The sequence below is a fragment of the Schistocerca nitens genome, chromosome 9 (genome assembly GCF_023898315.1).
Source record: "Schistocerca nitens isolate TAMUIC-IGC-003100 chromosome 9, iqSchNite1.1, whole genome shotgun sequence".
Lineage (NCBI taxonomy): Eukaryota > Metazoa > Arthropoda > Insecta > Orthoptera > Acrididae > Schistocerca > Schistocerca nitens.
In genome coordinates, this window is record NC_064622.1 from 55,331,193 (window position 1) to 55,350,878 (window position 19,686).

Below are 19,686 nucleotides of genomic sequence, written 5' to 3' on the forward strand. Positions count from 1 at the left end.
CCCTGCACCCGCTACCAAGACAAACAGCAGAAGTCCCGATAAAACAAAATCAAAATGCAAGTAACTATCATGCAGGCTAACATTATATCGAGTTCCCTCTCCTGACGCAAAACACAAAGTGACTTACAGCAAATAGCCACACTTAAGTTTGTGATTAAATCAGAATTAATTACAATATCCACATACTGTCATTGAAGGAATTCTTGTAGCTTCATTAATAGAATCAGTTTCAACACACACAATAACAACTGGCCTCTCAGTAACTCATAAGAATTTATGAAACTACACATTTAGAATTAGACACATGTCTCTCAGGCATACTATTACTGCAGATAGAAAAATAACAACTGGCCTCTCAGTAACTCATAAGAATTTATGAAACTACACATTTAGAATTAGACACATGTCTCTCTGAGATACTATTACTGCGGATAGAAATGTAACAGTAATGTTATTACAATTCACAGCAAAATATATCCAGGGAAAATTTTATCCATGTATATCTATAGCAATTGCCCAGCTTAACTCTGTTGTGTGACATAAATGCAATAACCAGGCGGCACTTAGACAAGGACCAGCCAAACTGTTTTCAATGACAGCTAAACACTGACAGTAGCAATCTACAAACAGAATGTATCAGCACTCTAGGAACTAGTAAATGTTACTCATAACATCACATACAGCTCTCACTAGAATATTGCATACTAAGCAAGTTGAAATTAAACACATTTGAGGACAGTCTCAGTAGGAGTAGCAATGGCCAGCCAAGAAAATGAAGTCAACAGCACAGAACCCAGTAGTCGATTCCAGCCCCAATTTACAGCACAAGCAAGGCCCTTACCCTCTTGCTTGTTCGACGAAACCAGCTGCCACAGATCCCGGTACCAGGAGACATGTAGCAAGGGAAATACACCAACGGCTTCCCAGTAATGTAACTGCTTCCATGCTGGCGATATTTCCTACGGCGCTGTCACCTGGGCAAACAGCCCCTTTTAGATGTGCTCTACTTGCTGCCTCACATGGCACCTGTAGTGTCCGCCAGACTTGGTAAACAATGTTACTGCTCAGCGTCCCAAAGCAAAATCCTCGCTACTTGCTATAGCTTACCCCTCACTCCCCGATCGGCCCGGTAGGTGGTGCCACCGCACGCTCTGTGAACACCACCGGTAAGATGACCCATACCAGCAGCAGGAATATCACTGATCGAGCCACATGGCTCAATACCTTTCCCTGGCTAAAACCCAGTCCCATATCCTGTTTCTCAAATGCTGCTTAAACTACTGAATCCCCCAGACAGCCTAACTGTAAAGATTCTTTTTTCTGGATCCCACCCCTCCTTTCACAATGACCTACACCTTTTCAGATTCCACCAATCCCTGACTCTCACCAACCTGGTACTGCAAAAACACATCTCCATGGTACAGGCATTCCAGAACCACCTCTACTCCCCTATCAAGATACTACTACTCTGCAATTCCAACTCCATACATCATGTCTCTGAAATTGAACTCTCCAGCACCTGGAGGAGCATTCCAGACACCACCTACTTAAGTTACCCAACCTGCTGACATCCTACTGCCACCTTGGGGCACCACTATCCAACCCCTATTGTATCCACAGTGATCCTCCTTGTCCACCCCTCATAGGAGCGAAACCCTGTCTACCTGGCGTTTTCAACTTGCCACATCCCCCAAAACTCGCTATCAACTCTCCACCAAATCCATGTGCCAAAACATTCCCATATCACTGTTGTTAACCTATCCACCAAAACCCTCAGCACCACAGAAGTTTCAGTCCTATCCAAAGGCCTCACCTATAGCCAACCTCTATCCAAGTTTAACCATGCTAAACATGTCAAAGACCCACTCTCCTTCTCGCAATCCCTGCAATGGAAGCATGTCATTGCCACCAATTCCTCCAACCAAAACCACACAAATTCCAACAATGAACCCTCCCTCTCCCAGTTCATACCACCATCCAACTGTGATACTTCCCCTCTCCCTCCCACCTAACCACTTGCTGGTCACCTTCAAGGAATTCCTTACCTCCAGCTTAGCCTCACCATCCATCCCCAGGTCCCTTCCTCAGAACACCATCTTTCAGCAGAAAAAAGAACAGTCATACACAATCTCAAAACAAATCCTGACCTAATCATCATACCTGCAGACAAAAGTTCCACCATTGTTGTCAATAATTGTAGTGACTACCTGGCAGAAGGTGTCTCCAGAAGTCCAACACAACATCTGATCCCAGTTTAAAGCCTTAGGCCATTTCCAGAACATCTCCACTGAATCAATTCCTCTCATCATCCCTATGACATCCGCATACTCAGTTTCCACATGCTCCCTGGACACCCCATTGTAGCTGGTTATTATACCCCCACTGAAAGAATTTTGGCCCTTATTGACCAACACTTCCAACCAATCACCCACATCTAGCCTCCCACATCAAGAACACCAAACATTTCCTTCATCGACTCTCCACCACCCAAACTTCTTTACCTACTGGATCCCTACTCGTCACTGTTGATGCCATCTCTCTATACACCAACATCCCTCATGCCTATGGTCTAACCGCTATTGAACTCTACCTCTCCCAATGTCCATCAGCCTCTAGCCCACTACCTCATTCCTCAAACTCCTTACTAAGTTTATCCTAATGCACAGATACTCCTTATTTGAAGGGCAGGTATATAAACAAATCTGTGACACAGCCCGCATGCACCCTCCTATTCCAACCTTAGTCTGATTCAGGTTCAGTGATGATATCTTCATGATCTGCACTCGGGGCAAGATACCGTATCTTTGTTTCTTCACAACCTCAACACCACCTCTCCCATTCACTTTGCATGGTCCTCCTCAACCCATCATGCCACCTTTCTAGATGTCAGCCTCCTCCTCTTTAATGACTCCATCTGCATCTCTGTCCACATTAAACCCACCAACCACCAAAAGTACCTGCATTTTGACACCAGTTATCCCTTTAAAAAAAAAATAAAAAAAAATAAAAAAAACCACTCACATACAGCCTGGCCAGCCGGTAACAGTGTATCTGCAGTGACAAAAATTCCCTTGCTCGGTATGCTGAGGATCTCACCAAGGCCTTCACAGACAGGCAGTGTGTTCCAACCCTAGACCGCAAACAGATATCTCGTGGTGCCATTTCCCCTCACACCCCCAGTCCTCACACCTCCCTCTAGAACCAGCCATAAAGGAGTGTCCCCTTCATCACCCAATACCGTCCTGGACTGGGACAAGAGAACTACATCCTTCACCAGGGCTTTTATTATTATCATCATGCCCTGAAATGAGGGACATTCTACCTGAGATACTTCCCACCCCTCCTAAATTGGTGTTCCATCACCCACACAACCACCACAACATCCTAGTCCATTCCTATGACACTCCCAATCCCAACCCCTTGCTACAAGGATCATGTCTCTGTGGAAGACCCAGGTGCAAAACATGTCCATTCCACCCATCCAGCACTTCCTCTTCCAGTACTGTCATAGGCTTCACCTGCCTCATCAGGGGCCGGGCCACCTGTAAAAGCAGCTATATCACTGACCAGCTCAGCCACAATCATTGCATAGCTTTTTATATGGATATGACTACCAACCAGCTGTCCACCAGGATGAAAGCCACCTCCAAACTGTGGCCAAGAGCAAAGTAGACCACCCTTTTGCACAACATGCAGCTGAAAATGCACACTCCATTTCAGTGGCTGCCTCACTACCTGAGGCATCTGCATCCTTCCCTCCACAACCAACTTTTCCGAACTATGCAGTTGGAAGTTATCCTTACAACACATTCTCTACTCTCATAATTATTCCAGTCTCAACCAGTAGTAAAATACCATCCACACACCCTCCACCCAACAGTTTCCACTCCCTCTGTCCTATGATCTCCTCCCCATTCTCATCTCCCACCCTGTTTATTAGCAGTCCTGTGCCAACACATCTGCCCATCTTCCTCTGATCCTCTCTTTTTTTGCTCCTTTTTTTCCCACCCCCCTGCCCCACAATCTCCTGGTGCTGCACGAGTTGGCATTCTAGTCCCTGTACTCTCCAGCAGACAGCATTTGTCTCTCTCCCCACCCATACACTACTATCCCTTCCCCCTACCTACCCCCTCCAGGTTATTGCTTCCATCCCATGTTATAGCTGAATTCTGGCCCAAGATGCTGGAGTTGGCAGTCATGTGTGCAAGAGGTGTGCTTCCTTGTGTGTGTGAATGATCTGTTTCTCTCTTCTACTGATGAAGGCTGTGACCGAAAGCTTTATTTAAGTGTCTTTTAATTGGGCTTGTCTGCAACTTGACATGTTTTCTTTACAGTAAGTAGGAATCTGTCTTTTCCTACGTTGTTGATATTCCTACCTCGAGTTTCAATTGTTTAATCTGTAATTTATGATGTTCAAAAACCATGCACTTGTAAAAATGTAGGTGGCTAATGAATGATTATTTGCAAAATGCCATAGCTCATTTGAGAGCCTTAATTCTCTTTTTCAAGCAAATATTTTACTTTTTCAGAAAAGCTGTTATGTAACTACTATCTTATTTGTAATGGAAGTTTTCCATCTCCAGAAGATATTTTTGCTATTTTGATCTTTAACCATGTTTCATGACAAGAATTAATGCCATAATTTTGTTGCCTAATTTTTGTGATATAAAAAATACCTTTGATTATGAGGATAATGTGTTAGTTCAGAAATTAAGCAAATGAGGAAAATTAATAACCTATAAAATTACAAGAAGCCTTGTAAATTCCTACATGAGTTTATATGGTATTAACAAACAGTTCATATAGTTTTGTTAATTTTAGAGTTATGTAACATGTAGCTAAACCAGAGTATCACTTGCCTCACTGTGATTTCATCACCAATAATATTGATCTTTTTTCTGTCATAAACTGAAAGCTAATAAGCAATTTCAACAAATATCTATACCAGTACACTTGTCTATAAATAGAGCCACTAAACAATAAAACAACAGTCTATACTTGGTAGTCATTCAGTCAACAACTTTGTCAGCCCATGATTTGGTATTGTTTGCAGTTGTCCTATCAACATCTCAGTGTCAAAGTATACATTTAGTCATCAAAATGCAAATATCTGAGTGACAAAATAAGTCAGTGTAAATATCTTTGTGTACTTCTCTGGGCAGTCCATTTTTAATTGCCGTCATGGCAACATCTACATATCAAATGTGTTATTAAAACTTGAGGAACTCACTTAGAGGCATGGGCATGGAATTCACTACAGAATTGGGTACCGAATATTTTGTTGCTGTTGAAGTTTATTAAGTGCAGTGGAAAACCTGTGTTGTGTGAGCTATAAACAAGGTTAATCAAAGAAACTGATCATAAATACTATACATGCAAACAAAGTTGACACTTGGCATCATGGCTGCTAGGGTTTATATACAGGCATTTCCCATTTATGGTTGCTCCCATCAGCCACTGTGAGTGTCAACTTAATTTGCATGTTAGTGTGTGTTTTGGAATTAACAAATGGGAAATATTTCAAGTCTGTTTCAACAATGTTGCATCACTCATAAAGCTATTAAGATACAAATCCAACCAGTTTCAGAGGAAGAGACTTCAAGATTTCTATGTTGTTGAGGAACTGCAGCAGTACAACCAAGTTAGTAAACTGACAGTCTGACAGTATATCTTAATGCCTCACAACAGATGAACTGTACACAAAGCAAATTGCACTAAAATTCATTCCACATATTTTGTATGATTATTAGTGAGGCAGTAGAGTGGTGTTGAACTGCAGACAACAGTTGATAAACGTTAGGTGTATGGCTATGGAAGTGAAGCAAACCACTTATATTTATGGTGGAAGATACCATATACCCTGCGATGAAGTTTTTTTCCCCTTAATTTTGTCTTTTAATGAAACCTTCCAGAAGAAATTTGTTCCATCTGGTCAGAGGACTGTACAGCAACATTTTGAGGAGATAAAAGGAAATATTTATGGTACATACATTCAGAGGTTTAAAGAAACAAAGTCAAATCACTTAATTACGATAACATGTCTGCTACCACCTTTCTGCGTGTGAGATATTTCCTATCAAAGAATCAACAGTAATACTGTCTCCTATTCACTATTCCTATTGACTTTCTTTCTTTTTTGTGATTTCCATTTTATCTATGAAAGAGAAATTCTGGGGATGAATTTTACTTCACTGAAGAGATACATACGATATTACACAGTTACTGTAATCCCACTGCACATAAGACAAAGGGTATAACACTATGAATGAACACAGGAATCAGGGTTTAGGTTTTCTCCAGAAATTCTGAATAGCACTTCATATACTTGTATGACGTATGGATGTTTACAATGTGGTGTATTAATGATGGGTAGACAGTAGCAATTAACTTTGAATTTGGATCAGTACATCCTGAATGGTAGTATCTCAGAAACATACAGTTTCTGCCTGACTCACTGTTCCATTTATGCAGTTGAATGAACTTCTTGGTAAGATATTAAAATCTGTAATTTGTGCTGACAGTGTGGTTATACTAATTAATTGTACGTATTTATATTAATCACATATCAAATAAGTTCCAGATTTTTTATGTGAGTTCTTGACTGTAGTAACATTTTCAGAAGCATGTATATCATTTTCACAAATAAATTATCACCTATATTTAATAAGCTTTGTGAAAAGTTTTCATACTAGGAATTAAGAGTCACTTAAAATTCTTATATCAGTGCACTATTTTTCTCCGTTTAAGCCAGTGTACTGTTCTGAAAAATATATCACAATGTTGCTTATATTATTCAACTGTTTCAGATATGTCATCAAATCTAAAACTGATATAAATGATATAAACAATATGAATGCTTTCTTCATTTTTTTAATTAATTTAGGAGTAAGTGGTTAACTATCCAAAACATTTACAGATTTTTCTGTAATATATGTGCAGTGTATAAAACTGGCTGTACAGGTATGGAATTAATCAGAAGCTGAAATAAAGCAATCTGAAAGGCATAATCTTGTGACATGTATTACTTTAATCTTTAATATTATATCACAGATAATTACATAAACTAACAAAGAAAGTTCCTTTTACATCATATAAACTTAAACAAAGAGACACAATATATATTCATTCCAGTCTATATTTTAGAATTTACTACTTTTGAAAGCACCGTCAGCATAATTACATTCTCAGAAAATATACTCTTATGAGACTCCAGAAGAGAAACATTATTTATAGTCACAATTACTACTTTTATGCACTTCTCTCTTAAAAGTGGTCAATTTTAGGTATAAATTCAATAGTCTTCTGATTTTATCATTAAAAGGCAATTTACAAGTTCAAACGTATTTAAATAATTTATTTGGCACACATACAGATAATAGTAATAATAATAATAATAAAACAAATATTTTACAAAAATTGCAGAACAATGACATGTATGTTCCAAAGTGTGGCACAAGTTTCTGAGCTTCTGACTTATTTTGTTAGGCTATTTTTGTAAATATTTTTTACTTTCTACTACTTCATTTCTGTTTAATTTGATTGTCCAGCTTCAACTCTTTAATAAATACTTTTCAAATTACATTTATTTGCTAGTGTAGGTATAGAAGGAAGACATATAGCATCGAGTGTGTGTTGGATAAGGATGGATATGAATTTTTAAACCATTGAGAGTTAAAAACTTACCATGAAGTATAATCTTGTATGATACACACCTTACATCTCACATGAATGCATGGAAATATAAGGCTATCATTACTTGGTTCATTGAGAAAAATAAGAAAACTATACAATACTTTCAGACCATAAAACAGACATGTTGTCCCTAATGTTACAGTGCAGTAATTAAGTGTACCATAGCAAATGCAGATTGTGTTTTTAGGTGGAAATAAGGGCTAGATCTCTGCTTTTATTGCCAGCACTGTGTCAGCTTTTCTTCGTTTCTGATACCAGGATAGGAATTCACATTTTCCTATCATAAATCTTCATGAAGCATTCCTCTGATACTAGAGAACTACTTTAAATGATGATATTAAGTTTTATTACTGGTCTGGTTTACAACATTTATCTACCATCACAGATTAATTTGGCACAAATTGCACTCGCAAGTGGACAATTTTATAGGTCTACATCAAACTGTGGACTGTTTTCTACATGGAGAAAATGTGAAAATTACACCTACCAATCACAGTAACATATTTTTTTTTAGTTTTGGGGTGTTAAGAAATATATGAGTCCAACATAAACATTTTATTGTTTGTGGGCAAAAAGAAATAGTCCTTTGATTTGACACATTGTAATTATTTTGAAATGGAGTTCCTGTTAGCAAAGTTCTTATAGTGCCTCATATCTCATTTTTACTCCCATAAAACTACAAGAAGTTTTAAGTTGGTTCAGCATAATCACTGAGGGAGTAATAGTAACACTGTCAGAAATCATGTTTTTTAAGACACCATGAGTATTTGTATCATTCACTGCACTTTAAGAGATCTCAGTTCATCCTGGAGAAGACCAGCCACAGCTGACTGGAAGCCAGCATTGTAGTCCAGAGTCACTTCAGTGTAAACATATTCTTCACGCTTGTCCTCAAAGAAGTCATTCTCATCTGGGCCACTGACAAGTGCGCCATACAACACTTGCGGGTTGGGCTCTTTGCTTCGGAAGGCTTCCCAGTCACAGGGCGCAGGTAAGTCTGGACATGAGCTGTGAACAACAGAAATAGAATAGTCTTTCTAGACAACAATTTTCATTTTTCTCTGGGTTCTACCATGTCATTTGAAATAATTAAGTACAACTTGTGCAGAACTTATAAATTTGTTGAACATGAAACATGTTGCATCTGAAAAGCTAATTTATGATTCATCAGTGGCAGAGCACCATTGATATCATCTGCATTAATTATTATTTGACTTGACTTATTTAATGCTATGTATTAACTTCCAACATGTAACAAAGCCATTCACAATTGCAGAATTTTCTTAGATTAAGGAAAACATAAGAAACATTTACCTTTAATTATAATGTGTACAATAATTGTCATGAATATTTAAATTCATACATACCAAAGTTGATAAAATATTGTGTATCCTATTATTCCATGTACTGCCAAATAAAAATTTTGCAGGCTCTAGTTACAGTGATAATTAAAACCTAGACTCACATATCACATTTTATTGGTATTGTTTCACATGAATTATGTCAAAAGCACACAACATGAGTAATTCATGAATTTTGTTACAGTCTTTAAACTTCACAGTGAGCTCAAGCCCCCTAGTCTAGCTTGGTAGCTGTAGGTAGATTGCGACACACTTCATGACTTCTCTCACTGCTGCCAGTTTTTGTTATCTATGGTGAGTGGCAACATTTGCATTTTAGTTGTGCAGTATGAAAAGTATGTTGCCATCATGGCATGAGATACTTGGCTCTCCCAATTCTTACCCTCTCATTGCAATCACCTTTGAGTTGAGCTCAGTATGAAAATTTCAGACTCTGTATTAATTATTATTTTGGAAAGGAATAAGTTGAGCAGTTGTGAACAGAGTGTTACCTCATAGAACTGTGTGGGGGAAATGTGACAACAACATATCACTAAATCATTTCCTTCACACGTTTGCATTATAAAGTTGGTTGATGACAATAATGCCCTATGTGGTGCTTCGATATGTACTTAAAAGCATCACTGTCTGCCTGTGTAGCTAAGCAACCAATTCCTTCACATCCCACCTGGGGGCATGCATGCCCTTCACCGTACCAACTTAATGATACTGTGACCATAGCTCACCCTGAGTAATTTACCACTGATAACTGCAGGATGGCCATCCAAGGACAAGTGCTGTCAGTCATCTGGCACATGAATGTGATGAGTATTCTATGAAGATGAATATGACTATGACTTCAAGTGGGTGCATGATACTCTGTCCTACCAAATTACAGTGTACAAAAATCAAGGGCAAAGTATGACTAGTGAGTTGTCGAATTAGTGCTTGTTTGACTTACTTGGTTTGCACCTTAGTGTGCAGATTGTATGAACAGTTACTCAGAGCTGTTTACACTGCAATTGGGTTCTTTAAACTATATGTGTTATATTGTTTTCGTTTTGAGACAATTCCAAGTTTATTCAAAGAGTTACTTCGTTCCATCATGGCTAACTTACACTGCTAATTTTTTTTATGCCACTGTTTTTTTTGGGTGGATTGACTAGTTACTGTCTATTGGGTTTGAGCCCTGTTGGTATTTTATGAATATTATATGTGCTGGTTTTATGTAATTTATTTTGTACTCAGCATTAATGTAAGTTCACTTTTAATAACTGTTGTTTTGCTGTTTTAGTGTAAGCCATGTGGGTGCTGTTGTTTCAGTTCTGTTTATACCTACTTTTATAGAACTAGCCTGAGTTATTACAACTTAAAATCAAGCTACATATGTTAGTGTACTCTTTCTTGGCCGAGATTTGCATTCTACTTTCCAAATAGTTATTTCAACACCTAAATAATCTACCCTTATCATGCCTCTAGATAAAAAAGTGTTGTAATATAAAAATGCACATTGATAATTATAAAACTATCTGTGATCTTCACTTGTACAATACAAGATTGTGCAATGACATCCACATAAAAAGAGTAAACAAGGCTTTAACACAAAAACAAACCAACATTCAGGGTACTATTTTGTACAACAAACTTCAAACTCAGCTAAAATAAATAAAAACATTGTCTACATTCAAGGAAGCAATATTTAAATTCTTAATGACCAACTGCTATTATAGCATAAATGAATATCTGCAGTAACTTTGTAGCAAGTAACTACATTCATTTACTACATGTTAATAGTACCATAAATCAAATGCTTGCCACAGCCTCAGTGTTAATTTTTCTGAACAAAAGTGTTAAATCAACTATTTACTTGTAATGTATTTAATGTAAAAGGCCCTGAACAAAATTGTTAAATCAATTATTTACTTGTAATGTATTTCATGCAAAAGATCCTTCTCACACTTTTATATTATTACAGTAATCAAAGTTGTATTGCTCAAAAATATTGTGATAGGTACAATGAACCATTGTATTATGTAGGAAACTGTACACCCTTATCTTATTTTTGTTATACCATGTTCTTCGACAAAATCCATACAATGCACATTGTCGCTGGATGAATAAATGACTACTACTACTACTAGCACTACTACTAAGCCCATGCTTGGCTATTTGTCTCTTTAATGAAAGAATCGCTATGTCTTTAGAAGAGTTATAAAAATATTCCACTGATTGTAAAGCTTATATTTCACATTGTTTCTATAGCTGATCTACAGCTACATCCACAGGTTGCAACCCACTGTGAAGTCTGCCACCTGCTTTACCCATGACTGAGCTTATGTGATCATTTCATTTCATATCCCTATCAAGTTGTAACCTGGGTATTTGTTTGAGATGGACAATTCCAACAGTGACTCATTGATGTTATAGCCATAGGAGACCACATGTTTTCATTTTGTGTAGTGCACAGTTTTACATTTTTGAACATTTAAAGCAAGTTGCCACTCTCTGCACCACTTTGAAATCTTATCAAGATCTCACTGAATATTTATGCAGCTCATTTCAGATATTACTTCATTATAGACAACTGCATCGTCTGCAAAAAGTGTGGTATTAACATTTTCTGACAGGTCATTAATATACAGCATCAACAGCAAGTATCCCAACACATTAGCTGGGGCACACACAAAGTTTCTTCTGCATCTGATGATGAGTCTCCATCTGAGATAATATGCTGTGTCCTCTCTTCTAAAAAGTCCTCAATCCAGTCACAAATTTCACTTGATTCCCTATATGATCATACTTTTAACAATAAGCATAGGTGTGGTACTGACAAGGGAACCTCCCCATCGCACCCCCCTCAGATTTAGTTATAAGTTGGCACAGTGGCTAGGCCTTGAAAAACTAAACACAGGTCAAGCGAGAAAACAGGAAGAAGTTGTGTGGAACTATGAAAAAAAAGCAAAATATACAAACTGAGTAGTCCATGCGCAAGATAGGCAACACAAGGACAGTGTAAGCTCAGGAGCGGCGTGGTCCCATGGTTAGTGTGAGCAGCTGCGGAACGGGAGGTCCTTGGTTGAAGTCCTCCCTCAAGTGAAAAGTTTACTTTCTTTATTTTCGCAAAGTTATGATGTGTCCGTTCGTTCATTGACGTCTCTGTTCACTGTAATAAGTTTAAAGTCTGTTTTGCGACCACACCGCAAAAGCTTGTGATTCCTTACAGTTCGGAAAATATTCATTGACCGTGTTATTGACGTCGCGATCTATATTTGCTGGATTCATATTGCCCACGGAATACATCTCATGTATTTAATGCACTCTCGTCCAAAGTAGCGAACAGTCAACTGCTTGCCAGAGAGCCTCGTTAGCAGGAATACTCTCTCGTCCGTGCGCTGTAGTCGACTGACGTCGTGTGTTTCGATGTTTGTTTAGGTGTAGCGTCCCCATACTACGGCGCAGTTACCTCGCATCGGACAGACAGATAATAATTGTCAGAAAATAAAAATTTAAACTTTTCACTTGAGAGAAGACTTGAACCAGGGACCTCGCGTTCCGCAGCTGCTCACGCTAACCACGGGACCCCAGAGCTCCTGAGTTTACAGTATCCTTGATGTTGCCTATCTTGCGCGTGGGCTACTCAGTTTGTATATTTTGCTTATTTTTTTTCATAGTTCCACACAACTTCTTCCTGTTTTCTCGATTGATCTGCGTTCAGTTTTTCAAGGCCTATCCACTGTGCCAACTTATAACTAAATCTGAGGGGGGTGCGATGGGGAGGTTCCCTTGTGAGTCAAATGCTGTCTGTTGTAATCTGTTTGCTTACAAATGTTAAATGGTGTTAACTAAATTTTTATTGATGATTAATGCATTATTCTGAAACATTTGTTAGCCAAATGTTTTTTTTTCTTTTTTCTTTCTGCACTCACAGTACCTGAATTTAGGCTGTACTTTAATGAATTTATTTTGAGACAGGATCACCTGAGTGAGGTAAAGCTCTATGCAAAGTCACGATCAGATTTGATTGGTCAGATTTGAAATACTAAATTTTTATTTACGTTTTTTTTTTGGATTATCATAAATAACTGCATTCTAGTAATTCTACTTTCTTACGTATTTTTTCGCATTTTTGCACCACCATGGATCCTTGCTCCTTCCATCTGCGTCAATACAGACGAGTTTCCTTATCTCTAACCAGATCCCAGTCACACATACTGTTCCTGTGTTGTTGCTTGGCTCATGAAATCCCCCCTAATGGCCTTACCATCAAATTACCCATCTCTGCTTGCCACAACTCCTTCCTGTTCAGATTCTGTCAATCCTTAGCCCTCACCAATGTAGTCCTGAAAAACCATATCAACCAAGCCCAATCCTCCTTGCAGTACCTTCTCTCCATCCACAAAATTCTCCTGCTATTTAATCCCAGATTCCTGGAACCCATAACACGCACTGAAACTCTTGCCCTGCAGAAACTTGAGCAACATGCACAACGCCACCTCAAAAAGCTCTCCATCCTGCTCACTTTCTACTCCCACCTCGGATTACCACTGTCCACCACTTCTACAACAACCTCCAAATCACCCCTACACCCCCTCACAGCTGACACACCTTGTCTCGCAGACCTACTACACTTACCCCACCCCCCGAAACTCCCTCCCACCACCACACAGAACTCAAATCCTAAACAGACCCGCGACATAGTCATGAACCTTTTCTCCAGAAGCCTTAGTCCCACAGAAATATCAGTCCTTTCCAAAGGCCTCACCTTTTGCCCCAATCCCAAATTCAACCATGCAGGACTAGTTAAAGACCTTCTCTCCTTCTCCCGGTCCCTACAGTGGAAACACTTTTTTGCCACCAACCCGACCAATAAGACTCAACCAAAGACCAACATTGAACCTTGCCTAACTCAGTTCACTCCTCCATCCAACCGTGATCCACCCCCACTGCCTCCAAACCACCCCCTGTTAACTTTCCAGAATTTCTTATCCTCGAAACTTGCCTCACCATCATACCCCAAATCCCTCAACATGCATACTAATCTTACATCCGCAGAAAGAACTGCAGTCCACCATCTAAAAACTGATACCAATCTTATAATCCTCTTGCAGACAAAGGCTCCACCACCATAGTTTTGAACCATGAGGATTACGTAGCAGAGGGACTCTGTCAGCTGTCAGACACTTCCACCTTCAAACTGTGCCACAGTGATCCCATTCCAGCAATCCAGCAGGATCTCCAGTCACTACTCAAAGCCTTAGGCCCATCCGAGAACCTCTCCCCAGAGTCCATCTCTCTACTTACCCCTACTACTCCTCGCACTCCCACCTTCTACATGCTTCCTAAAGTCCATAAACATAACCACCCAGGATGCCCCATTGTGGCCGGTTACTGTGCCCCCACTGAGATAATCTCTGCTCTTGTAGAGCAACACCTTCAACCTATTATCCAGAACCTATCCTCCTATATAAAAGATACCAACCATTTCCTCGACCGACTCTCCACAGTTCCTCACCCTTTACCACGCGGTGCCCTGCTCATCACTATTGATGCTGCCTCCCTGTACACTAACACTCCTAATGGCCACGGCCTTACTGCTATTGAACACTATATTTCCAGACGCCCTATGGATTCCAAAACAACAACCTCCTTCCTAGTCTCCATGACCAACTACATCCTCACCCACAATTACTTCTCCTTTGAAGGCATTACCTACAAACAAATCCACAGTATGGCTATGGGCACCCACATGGCACCATCTTATGCTAACCTATTCATGGGCCATCTGGAGGAATCCTTCCTAAAAACCCAGAATCCTAAACCCCTCACCTGGTTCAGATTCATTGATGACATCTTTGCTATCTGGATTGAAGGTAAGGACACCTTATTCACGTTCCTCCAGAACATCGACAACTTCTCCCCCATTTGTTTCACCTGGTCCCACTCAACCCAACAAGCCACCTTCCTTGATATTGACCTCCACCTCAGAGATGGCTACATCAGTACCTCTGTCCATATCAAACCTACTAACCACGAGCAATACCTCCACTTCGACAGCTGCCACCCGTTTCATACCAAGAAGTCCCTTCCGTACAGCCTAGCCACCCGTGGTTGTCACATCTGCAGTGATGAGCAGTCCCTCTCTAAATATACTGAGGGTCTCACTGAAGCCTTCACTGACCGTAATTATCCTCACGTCGTTGTACAAAAACAAATCTCCCATGCCTTATCTTTCCAGTCTCCCACCACCTCCCAAGTCCCACAGTCTGGCCACAGAGCAGCATTCCCCTCGTAACTCAGTACCATCTGGGATTGGAGCAACTGAATTACATTCTCCGCCAGGGTTTCAACTACCTCTCTTCATGCCCTGAAATGAGAAATGTCCTACCCACTATCCTTCCCACCCCTCCTACCGTGGTATTCCTCCAGCCACCGAACCTACACAATGTACTCGTCCATCCTTACACAACCCCCTGCTCCCAACCCTTACCTCATGGCTCACACCCCTGTAATAGACCTAGATGCAAGACCTGTCCCATACATCCTCCTACCTACTCCAGTCTGGTCACTAACATTACCTATCACATCAAAGGCAGGGCTACCTGTGAAACCAGTCATGTGATCTACAAGCTAAGCTGCAACCACTGTGCTGCATGTAGGCATGGCAACCAACAAGTTGTCTGTCCACATGAATGGCAACCGACAAACTGTGGCCAAAAATCAAGTGGACCACCCTGTAGCTGAACACGCTGCCAAACATGATACCCCTCGTCTCAATGACTGCTTGACGGACTGTGCCATGTGAATCCTTCCCACCAACACCAGCTTTTCTGAATTGTGCAGGTAGGAACTTTCCCTGCAATACATCCTACGTTCCCGTAATCCTCCTGGCCTCAACCTTCGTTAGTCACTGTCCTCACCCATCCAAGCCCCTCCCTGTTCCCATTCCAGCACTACACAGCCGTCATTTCACCGCCACAACCAGTCTTTTAATTTCTTTTATATTTATTTCTCTCCTTTCCGCTACTTACCCCCTCCCCCCTCCGCACCTCCTCTCCAACCCTCCATCTAAACTGCAAGACTTCACTGTCCACCACTCCCACCATACTATCCCTCCCCCTTCCCGCCCTAGCCTCCTCTTTACCCACACCCAGTTGCCACTCCCATCATGCACTGGTGCTGCTGATTGCAGTGTAGTTTCAGCTCTCTGAGACTGCAGATGTGTGTGCAATTTGTGCTTGCGCGAGTGTGTGAGTGTGTGAGTGCGTATGTGTATGTGTGTCTACTGCTGACAAAGGCCTTAATGGCCGAAAGCTATGATTGTGTGAATCTTTTTATTGTGCCTATCATGCCTCAGCATCTCTGCTATATGGTGAGTAGTAACTTTCCTTTTCTCATATTGTTACATTCCATCCTGGATATTCCATTGTTTGATATTTGACTATCTGCTAGAAGTATGATAAAATATTAGCATGCGGTGAAAATTTCATGCAATGACTGGCTCATCTACATCCATTATTACAGTTGTGGTCATATCTAAAATGCAAGTAAATTTTACACAGACATCAGCCATAATTAAAAATGTGCTTTAAAATGGTTAACTGCATTTTAGTTTCCAGATCAAGACACCCTGTATAGGTGTGAAGTGCTCATTATTCAGTATTACTGGTGAGAAAATGCTGACTTAAAACACAGTTTGCTGATCAGAACCTTGTAAAAACTGCAGAACCCTTGCCATATGTTCCCTATGTCAGTTAAAATTAAGTTTATTCTTCAGATGAGATATTACATGCATAAGTTTGGTAATTTTGGAACTCTATCTTGCTAATGGATAATGGTATTGAAAAAAGTTTCAAGGTTCCCGAAGAACATCATCTTATGAACTTATGGTAAACATTTCAAGGATTTGTCACGAACAGAAATTATAGAAGTGGCCATGTCCACATTGGTACTTTTGGTACACAAAAATCATGATTTTTTCAGGTGTATTTGATAACAGAATAAAGATTTTCAAAATGGGAAAATGGTGTTCCTAGGTAAATTTCTAAGGAATATATAGTTAAAATCTGAGCCATTTGCTACAGTTATTTATTTAGATAATAGTAACTCATAGTGCAAAAAAAATTGCTAAAACCCAGATTTAGTGATTTCCTTGGGAACTGCCTGCGGCCACCTAAGACTCACCCTAGACCACACCTTAGGCGAAAGAACCAATGAATTTCCGCAATTTTCCTGGGCTGGAGGAAGTGTGTAATGTTTAAATTTTGACCCTGTATTGTGGGATAGTTATGGTGTGATTGTTCTTCCATTAGGTTTACAAATGGCTGCTACACTAAGTACTATCCAAAATACTTGACCCCTTATCTAAGTGATCAGTAGAACCCGAGATATAACTCCCTAAAAAATCACACTGTCATGCATGGTGTTTTTGTACGTGTTGGTACTGCGCACTGTATAGCATGAAGCGATACAAACATTTTCAGACAGAATTTAGAGTTAAAGATGAGAAATTTTTGTCTTTCAGAAAGAAAACTTAAGGGGAAGCATAAATCCTAATTTTTGCAGTGCTAATATTGGTTTTACTAAGAATGATTTATGAGAAGTTATGTAAGAGGTCAAAAGATTCTGTACATCATTTGGTATTTATTGAAACAGAGTTGGGGGGTTTAACTTTCCTCCATCAATTTCTTTCTTTCTTTTATTTTATTTTTATTTATTTATTTATTTTCGTACTGCAGTAACAAGTTTCACATAGACTTATCTTACAATAAGAATTAATGGTTAGAAGCTACTGATGGCCAGATGTCTTAACTTCTACAGGGCAAAACAATTTTCACTTAAAAACTTGATACTGACCTGGCAGCATGATATGGTTGTTTTGGCGGATTGTCTCCGTAGCCAACAACAAAACTTCGCCCACTATCTCCCAACATGTAGTTGATTTGGCGTCGAGCAAAATCCACATATTTCTTGCCTCCTAAACCTGCTTCTGATGCCTGTAAAAGTAATTTAATGTTATACAGAGAAAACCATGGAATTTCAAGCACTTTATTCATTTCTTGCTTCTGTGACACAATAAGCTGAAACTGGCTGCGAATAAAATCACTACATATAAGATCTTCTCATAACTGTGCACAACGATTTAACCATTACCATAAGACTGTGTTTAATGAATATGTGGTGTCAATTGAAAATTGCATACAGCCTTGTTAACCATCATGCTGTCTGATCACACCTCCAGGTATGATTCAAATTTTCATTGCCACTGATGTTTCTAAATATGATTTCTGGACATGACTTCCAAAAGTTCTCTCACAAGGTATATAGGAAGTGACAGACAAAATGCATTTAAATTTTAGTCATGGTAATTATTTTCATGCAGTAAAAATTTACTTACATAATCTAAAAAAATTACAACATAGTAAATATTCACCAACCACTGATAAAAGATGGTATAAAGGTCTCCCAGAGTAACTAAATCAGAAACTGAACAAGAAAAATGGGTGTTAAGTGAAGCCTTAAGAAGACAGTATCAAATATTGAAATTTTTGCATAAAAAATAACTGAAAATATCTGGCACTGACAGCATTTCCTCACAGCCAACTGAGCCTGACTTCATTAACAGGCAGCCATGAGTTTGGTATATCATCTGCTTTTCTGTACAAAAGCAGGCATAAGATGTGGGGTTACACACACAAAACAAAAGTCAGCACAGTGAAGACATTACAGCATGATTGGGAAAAAAAATGCCAGGCTGCAATGGACTGTATGCTGGGCTAAAATTATTAGTCACCCAAACAAGTGAATTTTGGCCGAAAAATCATTCACATTCTTCCAACTTCAGTTGATACGGTTTTTTTTTTTTTTTGTGCCCCTGTAAGGCACTGCACCAGGTCTTCTGGAAAATGAAATTTGTGGTAAGTTCCTACGGAAGAAAACTGCTGAAGTCATCAGTCCCTAGGCTTACACACTACTGAATCTAACTTACGCTAAGGACAACACACATATGCTTGCCCAAGTGAGGACTCAAACCTTCAACAGGGGGGAGCTGCGCTACCCATGGCAAGGTGCCTCAGACCACATGGCTACCCATGCGGTGGTGTCTTCTGGGAACTGCAACTAGTAGTCAGCAAAGGAAACAGTATGAGAGTGCAAAAAATTGGAAGAGAGGTTGTAAAAAAAAAAATTTAAAAAAATCTTGAAATAAGACGATGTGGAAAAACTAAGAGACATGTTCAATAACTAATTACGCTGTACTATGTTGTCAGGAGTAAAACTCTCTGTGCATCTGACTGTCACTTCTTCAGGCTCCATGGCCTGTATCTATCAGGATGAAAAAGTATCTTCATATTGTGCCACTTTGACACTGACAAGATTAATACTAACCCTTACTGTTAACTGTGAACTGTTGTATTAGCACACATGTGTCATGTAAATAAGAAATACTAATTTATGCACAATTATGTATTTTTTGTTCAGCAAACTTCTCATTTTTTAACATCTCTTTTCCGGGATGTGCCTATGTGGCTTTCCTCTCAGCAAGTTGTGCATATTAGTGAGTGTGGACTTGTTCACTAAAAAGAGGGCTCAAAGCAGAGTGCAGAGTTATTAGCTAATTGGAGGTGGTGTTGAGTAAATGTGATGGACTTGGCTGGGA

The 19,686-nt window shown here is 39.5% G+C and overlaps 1 protein-coding gene across 1 annotated transcript in view; it reads right to left on the reverse strand.

Annotated features, from left to right (window-relative positions):
* Positions 1-7,092: 7,092 nt before the first annotated feature.
* The window catches only part of LOC126203699 (endoglucanase E-4-like), a 390,595-nt gene continuing 378,001 nt past the window's right edge, over positions 7,093-19,686 (reverse strand). The window contains exons 8-9 of the mRNA XM_049938068.1: positions 17,886-18,025; positions 7,093-8,700 (exon numbers count right to left, since the gene is read on the reverse strand). Of these exons, the coding sequence (XP_049794025.1) occupies positions 8,469-8,700; positions 17,886-18,025 (372 nt within the window). The 3' untranslated portion in view covers positions 7,093-8,468. The remainder of the gene's footprint in view (positions 8,701-17,885; positions 18,026-19,686) is intronic.